Source organism: Paramisgurnus dabryanus, chromosome 18 (genome assembly GCF_030506205.2).
Source record: "Paramisgurnus dabryanus chromosome 18, PD_genome_1.1, whole genome shotgun sequence".
NCBI classification, from domain to species: Eukaryota; Metazoa; Chordata; class Actinopteri; order Cypriniformes; family Cobitidae; genus Paramisgurnus; species Paramisgurnus dabryanus.
In genome coordinates this window covers 19,735,982-19,758,160 of record NC_133354.1, presented here as the reverse complement: position 1 = coordinate 19,758,160, position 22,179 = coordinate 19,735,982, and the positions used below count along the sequence as shown (strand labels likewise).

Here is a 22,179-nt window from a genome sequence, read left to right as displayed (position 1 = left end):
CTTTACTTAATATCTTAATGATTTTTGAAAAATAAAAAATCATTAAATTTTGACCCATACAATTAATTTTTGGTTATTGCTACAAATATACCCATGTGACTTATGACTGGTATGTGATACATTTGTATGCAGTATTAAATAAAATTATAAGCTAAACTGTATTTAGTGTGAGCTCCTGTTATACTTCAATAGCATCAAAAGCAGGAACCAGGATCTCTTAAATTTAAATAAAATTCTAATTTCTTATTATAATCGAATGGCTTCCATCAAAAGATATTACATTTTCTGTTTTTTTCTTAATAAAGAGAGTGGGAAACAAATATAGATATTAAAACTTTGCTGAAACAGGATTTTTGCACAGTCCTGTTTGTAAAACTGATTTGCATATGAAGTAAATAAAAATTTTCCCTCATCGATTCTGTGTTCACCATTTTATTTGTTGCATTTCCATTGCACGAGTGAATAAACCGAAACAAATGCTGGTAGTTAGTCAACTTGGATTTAGTCAAAGAGAGCCTTTGAAAAGCAGCAAGGATAGATATTGTTTGTTTACAAATGTTGTTGACAATATAAATCTTGGTAAATACAAAATTAGTTGTTTTAACAGCATAATAAGGGTTCATTAGTGTTTTAATACAGATTTGAATTAGCCGAGTTCTTTGTGTATCTAATTAGAGCATCACTCTCAATGCAAAACCAGCAGAATTAGCCATAGCCAGACTAATTACTGGTGTGAAATCAAATCGACTCGTCGAAAGAAGTGCACACTAATGAGCCCTTATTAACCAAGCTAAATAACTCAGAGGAAAGAGGCAGAACTTCAGCTTTTTCTTTTTCTTTAGGTTACGTGTTTTGCAGAAATAATAAGTCATAATCGAGACGGTGTCATTGAGCTTGTGAGAAAATGTTTAGCTGCCAAGAATTAGGTTACCAAAATTAGGTTATTTTCTTCCTTTTTGTCACCTCTTTATTTTTTTTTTGTTCTTCCCTGCATGACCCCATTTCTCTTGGCTGCGTCGCGAGTCGAGGAGTGACACAATCAGATCAGATCCCAACATCTAAACACTTTCACCTTTATGACAAACACAGACATGATTCATATGCAAAGAAATACGTGAGAGGATTATTAAACAGTGGTGCAAATTAAGACCGTATGAGAGACTTATGCACAGATGCGTCGCAATTATTTTCAAAGTGATTTTGTGTTCATGCAAAATCAGAAAGGGATATTTGGAATTATTTTACATATACGCATTTGTCAAATACTTTATCCATTACCAAGTATACATGTTTGTGGGTTCAAACACATGACCTTAAGCACGGCTAATGCAATGCACCATCACTTATTTTTATATACTTTTAATATAAGTGTCATGCAAAATCTGCCAGAATAAATGTAATTAATTACCTAAATTATGCTATTATTCACATGCATTTAATAGGAAAAATGCATGCGAGTTCTCCACCATAAGTCTGAGTTTATATCGAGCCTGTTTGCTCATTGAAGTTTAAAGATGTGTATGTGGAGGCCTCAGCTGGAGTTCTGGCCCGATCTGGTCAACTGAAGCATAAACTGTGTCGGCTGCCCACGAACGAACACGTGAGCCAGGTATGAAGGGGGGCTGCGGATCTGTTGTGTCAGACTGCGGTCGAATGAACAGCTTTGGTCACACACCTGAGTCCGTTCTGCGGGAACGGGTCAGCGACTGTAACTGAACGACTGCAGCCGTCCAACTCTTAACGCTGTCTAAAGTTCAAGTAAACAAGCGAAGCGGAGCAAAAAAAGATGGGAAAGTGGGAAACCCTTCTTTCTTTCCCTCATCGGGGTTTAATTTTCGCAAATGAGCCTGAACGGACTTTTGACAAATGCTGCAAATCAGTCCAGTCCGGTCATCTGCGCACAATAACTCTTACGCACTATTCCATGTGGTGTAAATCAAGTCATTTTTTTCCCTTCGGCAACAGATTCTCACTGAGATATACTCCTGATTTGTGGCCTTTCCCAGTGTCACGGGCAGATTGTGGAAAAAGAGGCCCTGGGAAGTCGGGAAGCTGCAAATATTCCAGCAAGGACTGACCAAATCAAACATCATTCCGTGCTGATTTTCTTCCAAACAACAACTAAGCAACTCTTGATACTTTCACCTCATAAGCCACATGTAGCATCTCAAAGGAATGCTTTTGGTTTTTATAATTTGGTGGAACAATGAAAAACATTGTGACCTGTCAAAATAAATGCCCTAAGACGTCAGCTAATAGCTTCCATGTTACGAAAATGTCTCTTTACAACAAATAACCGTCTTCGGCCAGTCTGAAGCTAATAAGCTAAACATTAAAGCAATGAAAATATTACTTGAATGACTTTGGTGTTGCTAAAAATACTGTTGCTATTAATGCAAAAAATATTAGATGCACAATTGCATCATTCAGAAAGGACGCAATTTTGGATTTAAATATTAGGTGATATAGATGCCCAGAAGGATCAAGTTAAAAGCAGGGTAGTGAGGACAGAGGGGGCCGGGGGTCTTTAGCATCTATTGTTTCACAGCATGTGGTTTTGATTAAGACAAGCTAAAGAGAGACCAGGAATACTGTCTTCTCTTACATCTAAGGGGAGGAATCATAATCCAGAGGCTGTCTAGTTACCAATTTGAAGTACATACCATGTAGATATTATCTAAATTGCTTACATGTTTACTGTCAAACCTCTTCTCAAGAGCAATTACTCACTAAATACTTTTCGCACAAAGACAAAGCCTTAAACCAGATTTTAGGCCTGTAATTTATTGAAGCGGAGACAGCGATAAATAACACATTAATATCAACTGTTCGGGTACAGCAAATTTGATCCCACACGAAAGGACATGGCACAAAACAACTGCCCTGCTATTTTTCAAAAGGGTAATGGAGACAGAGCATTTAACTTACATGCGACTCAACATACACATCACCCCCATAACTTGGAAAGCAAGGGTGTCATATCCGACACCAGGAGGGACACTTTTTTGCCAAGTTCAGCTCTAATCAAACCTTACTACCATCTGATCAAGAATTACAGAATTACAGGCAGGTGTGTTGGAGAAAGACTGAGGCTGTTCTCAAATCCAAGAATGCAAAGAACGGATTGCGTTTTTGTGGGAACCAACCTTGGAAGAACAAACTCGGAAGGATGCGAGGACACAGAACGTGTCTTTGTGAGAATTGAGATGTGCTATGATCTTCCTGTTTGTTTCCTGACCTTCTCAGCATATTTGAACTTAATACAACGATAAACATAGAATTATTTGCATAAGTTATCAACATTGTTTTATTGCATGCCGTTGTGCATTTTATCATTTTTTAAATGCGTAAATGTTTGTAGGCATATAATGTTGCAAATGCCTTAAGATCATTAAATCTTTGCCAATTAAACAAATGTAAATTTTAGCAATGCACGCATTTCCGTGTGTTTGTTCCCTTATTAATAAGTTTACTTTTACCAGCCTTCTCAATGTAGGTTATGAACATCTTACCTCAGCTAAAATAAAAATAACAAATAACAGACTTAATGTGACACAAATAACACATTTATGAGACAAAAGATTGCTCATTAGATACACCCAAAATTAAAGTCCACACACAAGTCACCTCCCGGTGCCTCCTTGATAAAAGGGACAGAGCAAAAACACATCCAGTGATGTTATGTAAATTTGGCTTGATGTGAACTTGGAATTGGAACAGAACTTGGGCCACGAACAATGAAGTTTCACAATTCCACAAGAACGCATATAAAAAAATGGCCTAAAACTCAACTCTGAAGGAATGGAGGACCTCATGGAGCAAAGTTTCCAAGCCTTTTTCTAGCACATTCATCAAACGTTATCACAATATAAATTCAATAGAATATCAGACACACTTAGGAAGAACACAGATGCACAATTACTTATTCACACATGTATTCATGAAGGGGTGATTTCCTACCTGTCGATGATTACGGGATCAGAGGGCGTCTCGTTACGGTTCCCACAACTCTTTTTGTCACAGCAACGACTGATAAGAGATGGCAAGGCAAGAAAAAAAGACATGTTACAGTTAATTTTGAATAGAAATTTTCAACATTTTTGTATTAATGTATTATTTTACTTTAGTCAGTTAGATGGCATAAGTTGTGAGGAGTAGACACGTAAAGACAAATGTCATGCCTCATTATTTTTTATTGTTGTTGTTGTTGTTTTAAACAATTGATACTACACTATAAAAAGTAAAAAGTTGCATCAACTTTAAAAATATATATTTCAATTGGTAACACAAAAGTTTTTTCAACTATCACTTAATACATTTTCAATTTCACTTTATTTAAGCATTTAAGTTAAAAAATATGTTTTAGGTGTTACCAATGAAAGTAATCTTTTAAGTTGATCCAAGTTCACTTTTTAGGTACACAACAGTATAACCAGGTGTCAGATGCTATGGACAGGATTGCCAATCAGACAAATGTTTGTACCCATTTTGTACTTACACAATTTTTCACATATATTGCACATTAATATATTATAAAAATCAACTAAATAAAGTTAAGTAAATATGTGTAAAACCTATGGACACTCTTGACTCGCACGCTTTTAAGGATGAAATCTACATGAGACTGCACGTCTACAAGCCTTTTATTAAATAGTAATTACACTTTCAAAAAAAACTTGAGAGACAGGGCTGTAAGCACTATAGACATATTAAGAGCTTCACATTCCCACCAATGTGTGTTTTTGTTTTAAGTACATATGATGTCCCCCAATAATTGTGTGGTTTTATTCATGCTGAAACATACCCTGTGCACGAACACAAATGCTTCTGGCAAACCTACCCGATGCATACGAAATTGGTCAGAACATACTTCGAAATTAATTGCACACATGACTTGCATTTTCTGCATGGCCAGAAGGGGCACTATACCGTCCTTAAGTCTAGTTTTATCTTTCAGGTCAGATACCTGCATTTACAGTTATATTGTCAATACTGATACTAGCTTTAGTTAGCTACCTTGATAATAACACATTTGATTTTTGACGGCCAAACATTGTTGTATATGTTTGCATATAATATGTTTCTAGCCACGGAGATCAGGTGATGAAGGTCTAGGAGATTGACAATGACAGAATATAAGGTGTGTGAGGGGCTTCCGTAATGGTTTGGAGAGACCACCGGCATCACATTTCCACCGCACAGATGGCAGCAGGACACTGAATAAGGGTTGGGGACAAAACCGTCACATGAAACTCTTACCATTGTCCTTCCCTCTTTAGCTTCTCTTCCTCTTACAACTCGCTCTTTTTCCACCCTCCCGCCTCAACGTGTCTCTTATTACCCCATTCCCAGCCCCCTATTTTCTCCCATGACACAGTTTCAGACATATCAATAGATGTATCATTCATTCATGGACCGCAAGTGTTTTGGAGATTGTATCTTGAGATGTATTCACCAGAAACCCATGCATTTTATTTTAAATAAACCATCATATTCTTCAGGTATGCACGATGAATGACTTTCTTTAGAAACAATCATGAAAATCTCTATCTACATCTCTGTCTCTTGCCTCTCCTACTGCAAGGTTTCCTCAACTAGGTCAGTGTCCTCCCAAAGGACCGAAAGAAGGGATTGCAGTGCCTGTGCTGTGTGTGTGTGTGTGTGTGTGTGTGTGTGTGTGTGTGTGGGTGTGTGTGTGTGTGTCTCTCTATGTGTGTGTGTATTTATACAGTTCAGGAATAAGATTTGTAGAAGTCTAACGATTATACCTGACAGAACCCATGGGAGAACCCTGACACAAGGAACCTTGTGCACAGACACACACAGCTAAATAAACTACAATGGACGAATGATGTGAATGAGAATTTTGAGCGGCCTGTGAAAAACTCGCATCAAGAAACTAGACTGTTATGCGTGCCAGGGCATTGAATGCTTTTTGTTGTGTTGCTATGTGGTTACTAACTAGCCTAAGTCTCTACAACATCCTATGCAACGTACTGTGCATTAAACGTTATGCGTATCCATGATATTTTGCACTACTAACACGATGCTATATATCACTGAGCGGTATAGCAACATATGGTACATCTTGACTTCCTCCTTAAATGCAATAACCCGTCTTAGCAACAACCACTAATTACAATATATATCAGATCCTGCTTATATCAGCTTATTTGGGAGGTGGGGAATGTTATTATCCTTTTCTTGATAAGTTCCTCCCATAGGACAGCTGAGGAAATCGCAGCTTAGATCTCAACGCTTCCCTCCTGGTGTGGCTTTTAAAGGAAGAAAGTCCAAATCGGCTCATGTAATTGGCAGGATGCAGGCGTCGGTGACAGTTTGCAATAAATATATGTGGCCCAGTCTGTGAAAACTTTTTTTTGTGATTTGTTGTTTTCTCACCCCATTTCGTCAATATTTGACGACACTTGACCATTCGTCATATGTTGACGTGAAGGGTATACCTTTCGCGTCATTTTTTGACGAACTGGGGACTTCAATACTATTACGTCCGTTGCATTCTCTTTCCTATTTTATTACCATTTGCGCGTCGGTTTAGGGTTAGATTACGCAAAATTAAACAGTGTACGCGAAATTAAACAGTGTACGCGAAATTAAACAGTTGTCACCTGGCGTTGGGGTTAGAAACAGTTGTCACCTGGCGTTGGGGTTAGAGTTAGGTTTGGGTAGGGATGTCATTATGTAAATCTAACCCTAAACCGACGCGCAAATGGTAATAAAATAGGAAAGAGAATGCAACGGACGTAATAGTATTGAAGTCCCCAGTTCGTCAAAAAATGACGCGAAAGGTATACCCTTCACGTCAACATATGACGAATGGTCAAGTGTCGTCAAATATTGACGAAATGGGGTGAGACTGTGTTATTTTCTACATAACATTGTAATTTAAACAACGTTCTGTAAAAATATAAACTTGTTATCTTTAAGATTGACTAAATAAGGTCACGTCATTCAATGTGAAATCAGTGAATGAAAACAAACTTTGATGCTCTTATCTTAGATTATGAGACTTTAGTTTGACAGACAGGGTCACATGTTTCCTTTCTGTTTAATTCACGATATCAGATTTGTGTAATGACAACTCTAATCTTAAGAAGAACAATTTTGTTGTTTTAAGATAAATGACATCCTGAAGCACATTTCCAGAATTGCCCCCCTTCAGTTTGTAAAAATGAGACGAATAAGCACTTTTGTCCCACACTTGCAAGCTGGCATTGGCACCATATGGCTAATGGTGGTGCGTGGCAATTAGTGCAGCTGATTAATGGTGAACAGCCTAATTTTCTGCTTATAATTGCCGTAGCGTTTGAAGGTACACATACAGCCTATCACAAGCAAATGCATATCGATGTGGATTTAGCTAGTGGGGGGATGGATACCGTAGTTTAAGCATCTATTGACAGTCGATCGTTGTAAAATTGTTGAGTGTTTTTATTGTGGAAGTGCGTAAAGATCTCCTTTACGATGCCGGCGAAACCTATAGCTTATATTTCATAGCAGAGCACATTTGTTAGCGGAGCAGACTGAAATTTCAGATTGAGTAATGAGTTTCTGCTTGTCCTAATTAACCAGACATCAGGGTGATATTCATAGGAGGGGGGTGCAGCACAGTTAAAACACCACTAAAAATAGGCACGAGTCGATCATCACAACCTACTTTAAAGCAAATCCATCTTTGGATTTTAATTAAATACATAACATTTAATAGAAAAAGTCATCTAGCTGTTTTTTCCTTCTGTTGATCGCCAGGGGTTTGACCTGGATTGTGTCAGTATGAAATGAGCTCTATGTGCATTTTATTTCTCATGTTGGTTTGGTAGTGTTAAACTAAATTCCCGTGAGAGCAGTTATAATCGAAACAGAAAATAGCACTAGAGAGCAGATTACTAACCAGGCATGATAGGTGTTAAAGGAACAATATATTTTATGATGGGTAGTTGTGTAACTAAAATAAAATCTCACCTGCACATGATTTCATGAGTCAAGAGTACACGGCACATCTCAGGATTCTTGTCTTGCCCTTCGTAAATGATTGCCTTCGAAATAAAAAAAACATTACAGTTAGGATCATATTTAACACTGGGACATTCTAATAGGCAATTCAATTAAATATACATCTTACATAAGCTGTTTCAAAGCATCATAAAAGAACGTGGTTGAACAAATGTGGTTCTAGCCACTGGTGTTGAACAAAGCTTAAAGACTTGATGAAATTACTTGAAGAGAACAGTTTTAATTTTCATAGCTTAATAAAACGGGAAGGTGAGGTGGATTTATAAAAAACTGTGGCCTTTAGTTTACAGCCATGAGAACCAGGATTTGGTTGGTAGTTGATATTTCTAGAGGCAGATGAAAATAGGGGAGGAATTTTTTTTTAAATGTGGATACGCCAGTGTGAACAAGATAAGTCATCGAAATCCTGAAAATAATAATTCAACACTCTAAAAGATGCTGGGTTATTTTCAACCCAACGTTGGGTTGAAAGTTGATGAGCCGAGCCGTTGGGTTAAATTAACCTAGAACATTTTTATATTTGACCCAACAATAGGTTAAACCAACCCAGCATTTTGGGTCGAAACAACCCAGCAAAGGTCAAATTACAAGTAGAGGGCTGGGAGCGTCCCTTTTGTAATAGTCTATAGATTACCTCAAAGCCAATTAGTGTTGTGCAATATATCAAATTTGTAAAATACAGCAAACATGGAATCGCAAATCGCTTTTAAATGCAAATGAGCTGATCTCTGCATTAAATGCCAGTGCTGTGGTTGGATACTGCAGATTAGGGGCCGGTATTATCCCCTTCTGACATCACAAGGGGAGCCAAATTTCAATGACCTATTTTTTCACATGCTTGCATCGAATGGTTTACCAAAATTAAGTTACTGGGTTGATCTTTTGCACATTTTCTAGGTTGATACAAGCACTGGGGACCAAATCATAGCACTTAAATATGAAAAAAGTCAGATTTTCATGATATGTCCCCTTTAATGGCTGTGTGTGCATGACTTTATAAATGCATGTGCTTTGATGTTTGGAAGATGATCCACAATCAGAAACGCATGTGAGAATGATGTATGCTGGTTGCATAATTTTCAGTTTTCAAATATATTTTATTTTATACTTATTTTTTTACCAACGTAAACCATTGTCATTTATGACATTATTTAGCACATTTTTTTACATCGCATTTTACACCTGATGGGACAGATTTTCTCCGCTGACGATGCAACTTTTGCAGATAAATCAAACGCTTCTTTGATGCGATTACAATTCGATCCGATTAATTTATCGATATTTTATATTGCATGCCTAGTTAGGCAGCTACATTTAATTTACAGATGCAACCAAAATATATAACATGAACATTTAATTAAACTCTTTGAAAAAGGCACAATCTCTGTCCCAACTGGAACATTTACAACAACAAACTAACAAAATACACCTTTTTTAAATAAAGAAAATGAATAATGAGGGGCAAAATGTAACATAAAATCAAGCTTATGATGGCAACAGTCAAGTCTTTCAGCATTTTGTGCCAAAATGTGCAATAGTGACAATCACTGAGGTAGTTTTAGAATATTTTTTATTAAATTGTAAAATAAATTAATACAAAATAAAGCTGTTAAACTTAAACATATGATCTGTCACACAACATCAGATCTAACAGTCAAGAGTCAAGCGTGCTGCAGTGCAGTGGTCACTTTTGAGAGAATTTTCTTAAAAAAATTGATCAACATGTTCAGGAGAGAGGACACTGCGTTTTGCAAGGAAAATATCACCTGCAGTGGTAAACACACGGTCGTCTTCTGTTTCTTTCGCTGTGTTTTCGCTGCTACAGCCGCTTTGTTGCTCATTTACTTGCTGACGCAAGATGAAAAACGCGCGCTTTGGCGAAAATGCGTAGATGGACGCTACGTCAAAGAATGAGGATGTGGAGAGTGTCAAAATAAAGGTACCTCAAATTTATTTATTTTTTTACGTGTGTCATCGATGCATCGTATCGTTAGAAATAAAATCGATGTATCGATCAATATCGATGTATTGTTACACCCCTAATATTTACCCAGCATAGGTTAAAAATAACCCAGCCATTTTGTAATTTTGTCAAGTGTATGACCACCCAACTTCCCAAAAAAAATTTCCTGCACCTTTCCACCCTCACATTTTCATATTTTAGAATTTATTTATTCTACAATCTATTTATTCCCTTCCACAAACACACACAGAGGAGGTGTTAGAATTGAATGCAGTTTTTAAAGTTTGTTGGCCAGGTCTTGTTTAATAAATATCGGGAGGAGTCGTGGGAATCATCTATGCTGTTCCAGTATTTCTGAACAGTCTGTCCAGAGCTTTGGCTCCACACAGGGTTGTGGCTCATTATGTAAGGAGAAACAGAAGGTGAGAAAAGAAGAGCGAGTTAAAGCTCATTCTTTCACTTCTTACTCTGGTAATTACTCTCCCTGCAAGGAATCAAGTGTTTAGGAGCTGAGGTGCGGTAACATGTGGCAGTGGCTCGAGTGTTACAATAGCACCAGATCTGAAAGGCTGGAGGGATGGGAGCAAGCCGAATAACACCTGTTGTAGGTGGAGGAGATGACATGGATCGTGATTGATTGCTTAAATTGCAAGTGGGAAAGATCAAAACAAGGAGAGTGATTCCTGTTAAGGAACATGCATGTAATTTAAATGTTACAATTTAGTCAATTTTTCTATTTAACTCTAAAAAAACATGAAATAATGTTAAGAAAACATGATAGTCACTTCATCTTAATAGCCATATGGTAGCTGAACACTTTAATTAAGTAAATAATGACTCACTGCTACTAAAATGTTTTTAATGATGTCGGAAAGTGTTAAAAAATACCATATATAAAACGGACATATTAGCACACCATAAAAAATAAATACTAAATGCACCTGTATTTTAAAATGAAGCAATGTGCTTTGAATTTTAAAGTGAAGCCTGCTATCGATAAGAAATAATGTACTTTTTTTATGCAGTAAGCAATGGCATGAATGGTATGTAATGATCGAGATATCAATATGATTTTCTAGCTTTGAACTAAAATCACGTCTTTATGTCATCACTCTTCCAGTCTTCAATGACTCAGCATCCGCTGTCATTCAAACCCACTAAGGAATGAAGGAATGATTCTTTATTTCACTCACTTTTTGCATGTAAAAATATGAAGCGACTGCAATGCTGGCATACTACCTACGCTATAGCATATGATGTGCCAAAGCATAGTTGGCGTGTGGCACAGGGGCAGTGGGGGGATGAGGTGGGTGTGAGAGAGCAGTTGGGATGCCAGACTGGAGCACGGTGCACCATCTGGTACGGGCCCCCAATTTTCTCCCGAATTTTCTCGGCTTTGCTTTCACCCCTCCTTAACGCAAAACACGGAGCTGCCAGCCTGGCAAAGCCCTGTGTGTTTTCCTCCGCCCCGAGCTGAATGTTGGACATGGTATGTCATTCCAAGCAGTGCCTCGTCTGACTATGCCAAGAGAGTCACCTTGCTAAGATTCGGGATCTGGCAGTGAATCTGTGGTGTTACGCACAGTCATTAGTCTCTACCATATAACAGAGGTCTAGTTCGGCAAGCCTGTCCAGGCTCAAAAGTTTGCCAACCATAAACGAAAATAGCCAGAAAAGTAAATGCAATGCTTTGAAGAAGATTGTCTCGTTGTTTGGTGTCTATCTGATGTACTGTATAGAAAAGTGGTAACGGTGGAGTTCGCACGCTCACTTTGAGAGAAAGAGGGCCAAGGTCTTCTAGAAGTACACAGCATGCGTCACTGTCTGCCAGCCCAAAAGACCTGCTTCACATTTCTATCTATAAACCCTGAAGTTATCTAAGCCTAACTCTGAGCTGTGCTCCAGAACAAAATTATTATATGATATGAAGGTAATATTATATTTATTACGAATAATGTTATAATATAAAGAAAACATTAGTGCCTTATAAATGTTTTCTTGAGAAATATCTCTGAGATTTCACATTACAAAAGTCAAAAAGAAATGGACATTGTTTCATTTCGACTTTCTCTCTCAATTCTTTTTTATTGAGATGTCGGTAGTCAAACAACAGGAAGTGACTCATAGAAAGAATAAGTAGTCTTTGTGTATTTTATTTGTATTAGGTTGTAGGAAATAGGAAACATAAACCCGACTAAAGTTGCCAGCTCTTCAAGTGTGACATCTTGATAACTTGACTGCTTACATTGTGAAGAACAATTAAAGATCAGGAAGCATCATGATAAACGCCATAATTTTTTACTATTTGAATTAAACAGAACACCGGTGAGAAGGTGCCACATAAAAAGGCACATTAATAAGCACGTAATGTTCAGATGTCTACTTATACATATTTCATCTTGCCAAGCATACTTTTCATATTTCATCTGCTGCTTTCCACGGCTGCTTTTATGTGACGCCTGAAATTGAAATCATGTAAACAAGATGCTATAAATACTCTGAAACTCACTTCCTATGCAGTTGGCATCATCTGTTAGCGTGCCATTAAGAACATGGCCGCTTTTTTGCCCAGGCCACTGAGCTGCCATTAAAGTGGTACTGTCTTGGCATCGATATCGCCCTTTGTTTTCCCACACAAACATGCAGAAGCGCTCACATACACACACAAGTATCCCACCCAACCCCTGATCAGCTGTTCACATATAAAGTTTGTGAAACAAGAGAAAAGGAAGAGAGAGCAAAAGTTTGGCGGACACGCATACAGTAAGACAACAGGGAATAGGAGAAGGGAGGAGAGAGAGAGACATCCGGTAGACATCAAAGAGAGTCCCAAGTGAGAATAAAACAAGAGCAAAAATGTTTGAGACTCAAGCCTACACATATCGATGACATTTCTGTCCTTTTCATTGGCATGCTGGAATCTCTGTTTGTGATGTAGTGTGTAAAGTCAAACTTTTGTCAATATAACTGCGCCCGACGTCACAGTGCTGCAAACTAAGTGTTCTTCCGCCATACAATATAGTTCTCATTTTTATCCGCTTAAAAAAATCGCCACGTTTTATTTTGTGCCACCATACTTACTCGTGTAACTACTCATGTAACAGTCTTTAAATAGGGAAAACATGGAAGTGTTTGGTGGCTTCTAAATTCATCCCTGTTTGGATCCTAAGGAATGAATGGGGCTAGGTTAAATGCTAACATATTCATAATGCACTGTACAAAGATAAAGTGCACGCATTGAAAAATGATAGGTATGTATTAATAAGTCTAAGTTGAGGTAAGAACATAGTAAAAAATAAAAAACTGTGGTGTTTTCCTTTAAATAAGTTGCTGCCGGTGATTTATTTTTTCGAGGGCGCACGACGCTAAGTTCGTCACAACATGTATTTAGCCTGTCGTGTGTGGCTCGTCATTTCAAAATATGTGTTGTGTCAAAATATGTGCCTGATGCAGATGATTTGAAGGGGTTTATGATGTGTCCTCAGAGTTTAGTGTCAAATTAGTGTTTTGTAGTATTTTGTGAACGTGAGCAACTCATTAACCTATTTGATGTGTGTGCAGCAGACACGTTTTTTGAAATGACACATGATGCACATGGTTCACACGATGCAAGGAACACAAATTTTGACATGACGAGCAACACACATGACACTCCGAACACATATTTTGAATGCGCGCCCCTCGTAAGAGAAGTCACAGGCCGCCACTGGGTTAAATAAAAGTTAAAGGAATAATTCACAAAAAACTGTTACAGTTAAAGTAGTGGGGTTTCCATCAAATGTAAAGTAAATCTTTTCAAAATTTGAACAGAAAAAAAGAAAAACAAACAAATGCAAATTAGGTGCGTTTCCATCAAGTTGTTGAGTGAATGACAACTGTATTGGTCCCCTAGTAACCAACAGTAAATAAAACAAGGCACGCTAAGAAAATGGAGACAGGCTAGCATTTAGTTAAAGTGCAGCTTGTAATTGCCAAACTGAATGATGTGCACAGAAGAAGAAATGCAGAATTTTTGATGCAGGCACTAGCAAGGGCATTGCAACAACGTCGAGCCCCATATTTGGGAAAGATAACGACAGCAGAAATAGGTAGACGGTCAGTCCCGTCTTGTGGGTTTAAAGATCGCTACGTCAGACTTTAATTGGCAAATACGTTTCCATCTCCCATTATTCACATTATTTCTTTTTAACATAAGTCAAAAACCACCTCAAGTGAGCGTAAAAACTGGATTTTTATTCGAAATTTGGCATTTCCATCACTCGTTTCACGCTACTTGAAAATGCGCATAAAATCCTAGCTAGTAACAGTCCAGCTAGTTCACTTTCATTGTATTTTTCTTCTTAAAATGACTTTAATGACGTTAATGTTGACTGAGGCCGTCAATATACTATTAGAAAAAATTGGGAAAATGTCCCCAAGCTGTCAGGTTTGGGCCATTACCCTTTAAAAACTCCAAATAGGTACCATTTAAGTACAGATATGCATTTGTTTCCAATATGTACTGTATATTTTGAGGTACTAATATGCACTCTTTGGTACCCATATGTACCTCTAAGGTGCTGATATGAACCCTTTGGGCAGTGGTTCTCAAACGAGATGGTGCCAGGGGGGCCCCAGTTTTATGACATTTTATAAATAAATTAATTTATAATGAATTATGTGCAATTAAGCCTAAAAACAATAAGGCTACTAACCAACAGCACTACTTTTTATCATTCAATATGTTTTGTTTAATTAAAAGTTGAGTTTTAAAACAGTTTTTTGGCATAAATTTTCTTTGGGGGGGCCCTGAAGGTATACGCCGTACGGGGGCCGCAGGCTGAAAAAGTTTGAGAACCACTGCCTTAGGGACAATTTTTTGACCGTATTTTTTCTGACTGTAACATTTATGTTGTTTTGTGCATGAGCGCCACAATTCAACGTGTCAGATTCTGAGCATTGCTTATCACTATGCCACTGCACTACAGAAACAGTAAATTCAATTTAAATGTATACGACTGAGATGTTTACTGTATCTGTTGAAACTAATAATTTGGCCGTGACAGTAACGACCAAAATAACAAGCATCTTTGTGCAACTGTCACGCAGTAGCAACAGTAAATCAGTCTCGCCACAGAATAATAGGCTCGGTAACCGCTCTAAGAGCTCTTACAGCAAATCTGAACACTAATTACAGCAAAAGTACACACTACTAAAACTGCTGTTCACCCACTAGCACATAAACATGTAAACATGTAAATGTAGTGGCCTTACTCGCATTGCAACACACTGTGATTAGCATTTTTCCCAAAACCTTTCAGATGAAGATCTTGCTAACAATCTTGAATCACAGGACTGTACTTGAAAAGCTCTGCTAACTTACTAGCCGCACAACCACAACTAGCACCTTGCATATCCGTGTGATTATGAATAGCCGTCGGGGATAGGCGTTGATACAACATCACAAAAGATTACTCAGGTTGTCTGTAACCTGATTACGACTGCAAAGGAGTAGCGGAGAAGATTGCTCACCCGAGCTCCGTTCCCAAAAGTACACACTCATCAATCTGAGAGACCCAGAGCCACAACATGGGCGGAAACACCTGTAGCTGTCTTGTGGTCAGCCCGTATCCAGGTCTCATTTCAACACCTCAACAAGTCCAACTGCCCCTGAGCCAAACCACATCTGATCTCAGGCCTTCTCTCATTCACCTGACAAAATCAAAGACACATGCCGCCCAAGCTGTGTGTGCAGTACAATATATCACCCGCAAAAGTCGAGCGTGAGCTTTTGTAGGGTGACTTAGTCGCGTTGTAATGGATTTGATATCTTCTGACTACCGTCCCCCATTCCCCTATCTCAGGTATGAAGTGTAGTTCTGAACGTATCCCATAAGTGAGTCATTTAAGCATAGCTTGCACACAATATAACAGCAAGGGGGATCACAGTCATATTCCTTGTGACTTCTATTACATGTGTTTTATTACCTGCGAAAAAATAATGAATACAAGATCTAAATATATTCTGAGGAGACTGACAGAAAAACTGCCGGCAAACAACTACAAACGTTTTGTGAGGGGGAAGCCGAGGCGTCTGGGTGATTACTTTTTACTTGACACTGATAAACAGCGCTGTAGCGACACTTCGCTCGAAAGTGCCATGTCCTCCCACGAAGCATAGCAAAGCAGATAGTTAAGAAACAACAGCTCTTCTACATACTGCCATACTTGCACTGTCAAAGTGCCAGCTACTGGGGTTTAACGTGCTTTGATGTTCCCGCAACACAACTTAGGAGCGAGAAGGAGATGGCGCCCGCAGGTAAGGTAGCGACCGTTAGCGTAGTGTAAAGAACTTAGCATGGATCCTTTCTCAGCTTTAAACAATGATGTTTGATCAACTCCCTGTGACAATTCTCAAATGCTAATCGCTAACCCTTGCATTTTCTGATCTGGGGTCAGCGTTTTCTGTCTCTAGAATGTGACGCTATTTATAAACCATCCAAGCTGAACCCAGACACTAGCCCAGGGCCACACATGTCTTTAGTGACAGATAAAATCAAACAGGCAACAGGAAACAGGCAACACTAATACTGTAGATCTACCGTATTGTACATACTAGAAATGAAACAAGTCAAGGTTCAGGAGGCAGCCAAGCATGACATCTGTACCATCTGTACCAATAAGCAACACAAATATTTGCATGAATATGAGTGTGTGAGAAAACGGTGTGAGAGAGTACTGGGATAATCTCCATCCCTATACAGTAGTTGTCTAGTCTTGTAAACGCGTTTGTTTGTTTGTGTGTGTCTGGAGTAAAAAGGGGGACGGTTGGGTTTGTAAAAATAACAAGCGACTGTGATAAGCAAAATTCACTATTTGTGGAAGTAAAAACATGGTCCACTAAAAATACACACTTGAGTACCACTGCACAATCCGTCCAGCACACAACGTCCAAAAGAGGCCACAGGACATCTAATGAGGCCGTTTTCACTGGGCATGTTAAAATGTGACACTACCCATGGGAGTACACAGATACACGCACACATTTATGTACATTTCACTCCGAGATTCATTTCGCTGGGCAAAAACAGTAACCTTTAGCATGACATGATGCCCCAACATGTTTGAATTAGCCTCTGGTGACATGCGCAGATGGTGATGTAACATACAAAATGAACCCTTACCTGTTTAGTCATGGAGTCAATTAGCCTTACATAAAAATCCTGCTCTGTTCTGATGCCTGTAACAGAGAGACAATTGACATCAGGGGGAAAGGCCGTTTGCTTTTCATTCTCTTTAATAATAACATGTTCAATCTGTATAGGCTAATTAAAAAAGAGTCATTTCAATTAAATCTATAGATGTTGCTATTTGCACCAAGCAGAGTGCCTTTAAAAAACATAAGCACCAGTTTACTTTGTAATATTAACACAATTACAGGCCTATTAACAATACACTAAACATCCAGCCCAGCCTTTAAAGGAAGACAACAGAAATGAGGCATCTATAATTTATAAGTTTAATAGCTAAACACCTGTCTCTAAATACAATTTTATTAACGCAATATTTAAATTAAATTATAAAGTTTAAAATAATTATTTGAGAATATACAGACAGCGCATAGTTCATTGGATTCATAAATACATATTCAGCTGGTTATTCAGAAACGACACAAGACAGCAGACTGTCAGATTATTCACCTTTGAACATGATCAATTTACAGAAAAACACATGTACATTAACTATTAATATATATTGATCGGAAATAGGTTTTAAAAAAATTAAATCTTGAATGAATTATAAATGCTTCACAATTAAACAGATTGAGAGGACGGATTTGACGACTCATGCTGCGATTTGAAGAAAGCAAACGAGAAATGTTTGCTGTTGAGTCCATCACTGATTAAGTTTAATTGTTTAGAGACAGAAACAAACTTGATCGATTTAGTTAATGATTTAAATCACTGTCAATCTTCGTAAAATTGAGATCTGTCATGACGGCACCTGCTGCTGCTGCTATTTTTGTCGACTTAAATGCAAATCACGATCATTGTCCCGCATCGGTAAAGTGCGCAAACTCAAGCTGGGTGCGCAAATATGAAAATGTCTTACCGTTGCTGAAAAGAAGTTGCAGTCTGTAATGTATTCCATTGTTTGTCTTTTCTCCACTAGTCTCCTGGGCATAAAAATAATATTACAATGGGTTTCAAAACAAAAGGCTTTATAAACAGTTTACAAACGCTTGCAAAATGGTAACATTTGGATCCACATATTAAAGTTATATAGTATAATAAGCATATAATTCATTTTAGTACCAGCAGTATTTTTGTGTGAATCATACAAGAACAAATTAGCACCGCAACACAACGAATTATCCAATCAACTGCATTTTATGTTAAAGGGCAAATTAATGTAATGTTTTGTGATGTGAAAATTGGAAAATTACCTACTTTAAATTAATGTATATTAAATGTGTTGTTTGACTGTTGGCACTATATAATAATAATTCATAATATGCATGTGCATTTAAATGCATAACAATAACTTTTGGAAAATAAATAAGTACATTAGTAAAAAGTTAATTTAATACAGATAAATTAATTGAAATTTACATTAAACGTTTTTTATACATAAATAGAAACTTACATTTTTACCACTTTTCTCTGTAAATTGAATCTTAAACATTTTACTATATTTGAAATAACTTTTCAATTAAAACGCCAATCTATATCGCCGTATAATCACATTAATTGTGTGTTTAGAGCATATGATTACTGATCACACATATATTATTTAAAATTTATGAGATTTTTGTTACTTGTTTACATAAAATGTATATGCAACTTTGTAGGCCTATATTTGAAAGTATGTGTGTGTACACGTATATAGCTATATCGTGATTTATTTTATCAATATTATAATGTTTTGATCCTCACTTAAGAGACTTACCTTCTCTTTTTCCACAAATCCAACAAAAGAGGTTCTCTCAATTTCTACTGGTTGTCCTTGCCGATCATAAAGGGCTAAAACGAAGTGGAAGAAGTTGGATTTGCGAAGGTTTGAGGGCGGCTGTTTCTCGAAGTGCGCCCGGGCCAACCCCACTCCACTGCGGGTAAAGCACGCAAAAAGGGATCCATGTTAAAACATCCTTTTAGATATTAAATGAGAATGTGCATTTAAAAATATAATGGATGTATAATTGGCCCATGGTTGTTCACTGAATAACAGGACTTAATGCAAGAACCAAAGAATTTAATTTGTGAAAAAGATTTAACTCCATTAAATTCCATTTAGCAGTATTATTAGACTATTATTTTTTTATCATTAGCTACTATTCATATCCAGAAAGCCAGCCTGTCCAGATGTCTTAAGACATAAATATGGGACGGCATGCAAACTTTGCATCCAAAGGAGCCTATCAAAGCTCACTTAACGACAAATAAATGCGAATGAAAGGCTTAATCCTGAAAAATCCAAATAGAGTTTTCCCAAAACAAACGCCAACAGCATGATCAGTCCACGATCCGTGGGAGTTATCACGCTGGGGCTGAAGACGCAGCCCCGGAGTCCCTTACCTCTGCGCGGCCGTGTTCGCATCCAGCACCCCGGCACCTTGCATCCATGTTCGGACTGCGTTCATGCCGGCTCCGATGGGCTCCTCTTTCAAAGTACTCCCACTCCTTTGGATGCTCTCCTGAATTCCAAACATGTAAACGGGATCTTTCACAGTCCCGTCCCGTTGGTGCGCGATGATGTTCTCAGGTGCCCACCTCCCGTGCGTAAAAGAGAGAGAGAGAGAGATCTGACAGCTCGGCGCACAGATTTAAAAGAGTTTGGACACAGATCCAGGTGTCACCAAGACGCAAAAAAGGACCACAAAATGCTCAAAGATGCTCTGTTTTCTCCAAATATGTCTTCACGGTGCTGGTAATGTTTCCTGGTGTGTCAGTTGTAGAAACACAGAACGATCAAGCAGCAGATCTAATATCAAATGTCATCATCCCCTAACAACTTTTTCTTCGATTCTCCTTTCACCTCTTCTGATCTTTCTTAAGCAGAAAAAACGCAAAAGTGTGTAAATCAAGAAGTGGTTAGATCCTTGGAGCGGCAATGCCCCACTTGTTCAAATTGAAGTGATTTGTGTCCCTTCCCAAAGGAATCAATCCTTCCTTTGACTAAGAGTGGAAACTAAACACGAGCACACCAGCCCCAGAGGCTTGAAGGAGGGACCATAAGAGGCGGTCCAAATGCAAAACCATCGTCAAATCCGCCCAACCAGCGCTGCCATCTCCTCCTTACATATTAAACACCATCCCTCTCTTTCTCTCTCATCCACCCTCTCCATCAGTTTGTCAGAAGCCATTACTTGAGCGTTAAAAGGAGCCTGATTGGAGTTAGACGCTACAGATAAACCTCAGGAAAATTGAGTCTGTATCGATCCATCCGGTTATCTTCGTTGGACTTCATGTAGTAATTGCCGGGTTGACAATAAAACGCTATGTATAAATGGGTAAAATGTACTTGTCTCGAGATAAAAAAAATACTGACAGATTTTATTGCCACTGTTTATTAACTGTCTTCACATTTCTTTTGTGATTCGGACGCAATGAATGACAATTACGCTTGGTATTTACATTCATCAAATTTAGACGGAGACACTGACTGCTATAGATATCCGAGATATACATTATATCATTATAATCTTTCATATAAAGCAATATCTGAAGTCTTTACTAGACCAGACAAGTTTAGATATATTAATCACTTAAATTCAATTTCTCCCAAGAAAAAGTTTGTCTTTACTCATAAAGGTTTTGCTTGATTTTGTTCAATTAATGTATTTATTGGGTAGGCAACACAAACTTTACTATTATACCAATTTTTTAAATGCGTGTCAATGTGTAATTTGTTTGACATCTACGATAATAAAACAAACGAAATTTATTACACGTGAAGTTAAATGCTACGTCAAAAAGCGTATTTTTCAACCGAAAAATGTTTCTAAAACCAAATTCACAGAATAGGTGGTGGATGATAAATGTCAGTACACCCATGTTTATTGTGATTTATACTGTATTGGCAAGACTTATGCAAATTAATACGTATCGTCTTGCTAGGTAAAATCTTGATCGAAAAAACATAAATGAATAAAAAATATAACTAATAAAAAAGATATTTTGGACTGTCTTGACACTTTTTTTTGTGGGAAAAAATTTAAAATTTGATAGCAGTTGTGTTGAATTCTATATTTGGGCTGTTTATTTCATTTTCCAAGTACGTGCAGACAACTGTGTTGATTAAACGATCGAAAATGTATTCTTTGTAATGGTCGAGATATAATAAAAGATACGTTTACATCTGTGGACATAAAGTTACAAATATTTAAATAAGATATCCATTACAATCGGCTAGTTTGTATATATTAGTCTATATACAACTCATCAAAAAACAAACAGACCCCGAAGAGATTTGATCCCACTCGTATCTGGCTTAAATAAACACAGAGACGGCGCGAAAACATCTTTTACTGTAACCATTTTATTTATCTAAGCCGTAGCTGTAACTGACATTTATGCAGCCGCGTGCATTGGACCCATGGGTCTCTGTATTTATAGTTTGTCCCCGTATGTGTTCTCCCACGCTACGAGAAATAAACTCACAATCATGCAACTAACACACAAATTACAGCCTCCCCAGTGAGTGGCTGATTTAAAAAAGATTTAGTTTGTGCTCAAATTATATAATATATAACAACAACAACAACAACAATAATAATAATTATTGTTATTGTTATTATTATTAATGTTCACTCAACAGGTAACCCTGTCATTGTTATTTAATGGCCGTTTTCTTGACGCCATCACTATAAAACTTTAAAAATTATCCAAAATTTGATTATTGGGGAATATTAATGTATAATATTCCTTACCATTAATTAAATGAATAAGATCCAATATATTTTCAATATGTAAACATTAGCCTAATTAAACAAGTTATTTAAACACATAATGAAATGCATTTATGAATTTAAAATGGCAATCATCATCATAATAATAACATTAATAATAATAATAATAATAACAACAATAATAATAAATGATCAACTTTCACTATTGTCACTAGGCGTTATTTTCTAAAGTGTCTGACGTATACTCTTATTTTTTGTAAATTATTAATATGCCCCCAATAAAATTGAATACATT

General features: G+C 37.4%; 1 protein-coding gene across 2 annotated transcripts in view; it reads right to left on the bottom strand.

Annotated features, from left to right (window-relative positions):
- The window catches only part of LOC135776481 (transcription factor COE1-A-like), a 131,942-nt gene extending 111,779 nt beyond the window's left edge, over window positions 1–20,163 (bottom strand). For both annotated transcript variants that reach the window (XM_073812615.1, XM_073812616.1), the window contains exons 1-6: window positions 19,552–20,163; window positions 18,926–19,082; window positions 18,089–18,152; window positions 17,161–17,216; window positions 7,984–8,057; window positions 3,961–4,029 (exon numbers count right to left, since the gene is read on the bottom strand). In XM_073812615.1, coding sequence (XP_073668716.1) covers window positions 3,961–4,029; window positions 7,984–8,057; window positions 17,161–17,216; window positions 18,089–18,152; window positions 18,926–19,082; window positions 19,552–19,685 — 554 coding nt within the window. In that variant the 5' untranslated portion in view covers window positions 19,686–20,163. The remainder of the gene's footprint in view (window positions 1–3,960; window positions 4,030–7,983; window positions 8,058–17,160; window positions 17,217–18,088; window positions 18,153–18,925; window positions 19,083–19,551) is intronic.
- Window positions 20,164–22,179: the final 2,016 nt, after the last annotated feature.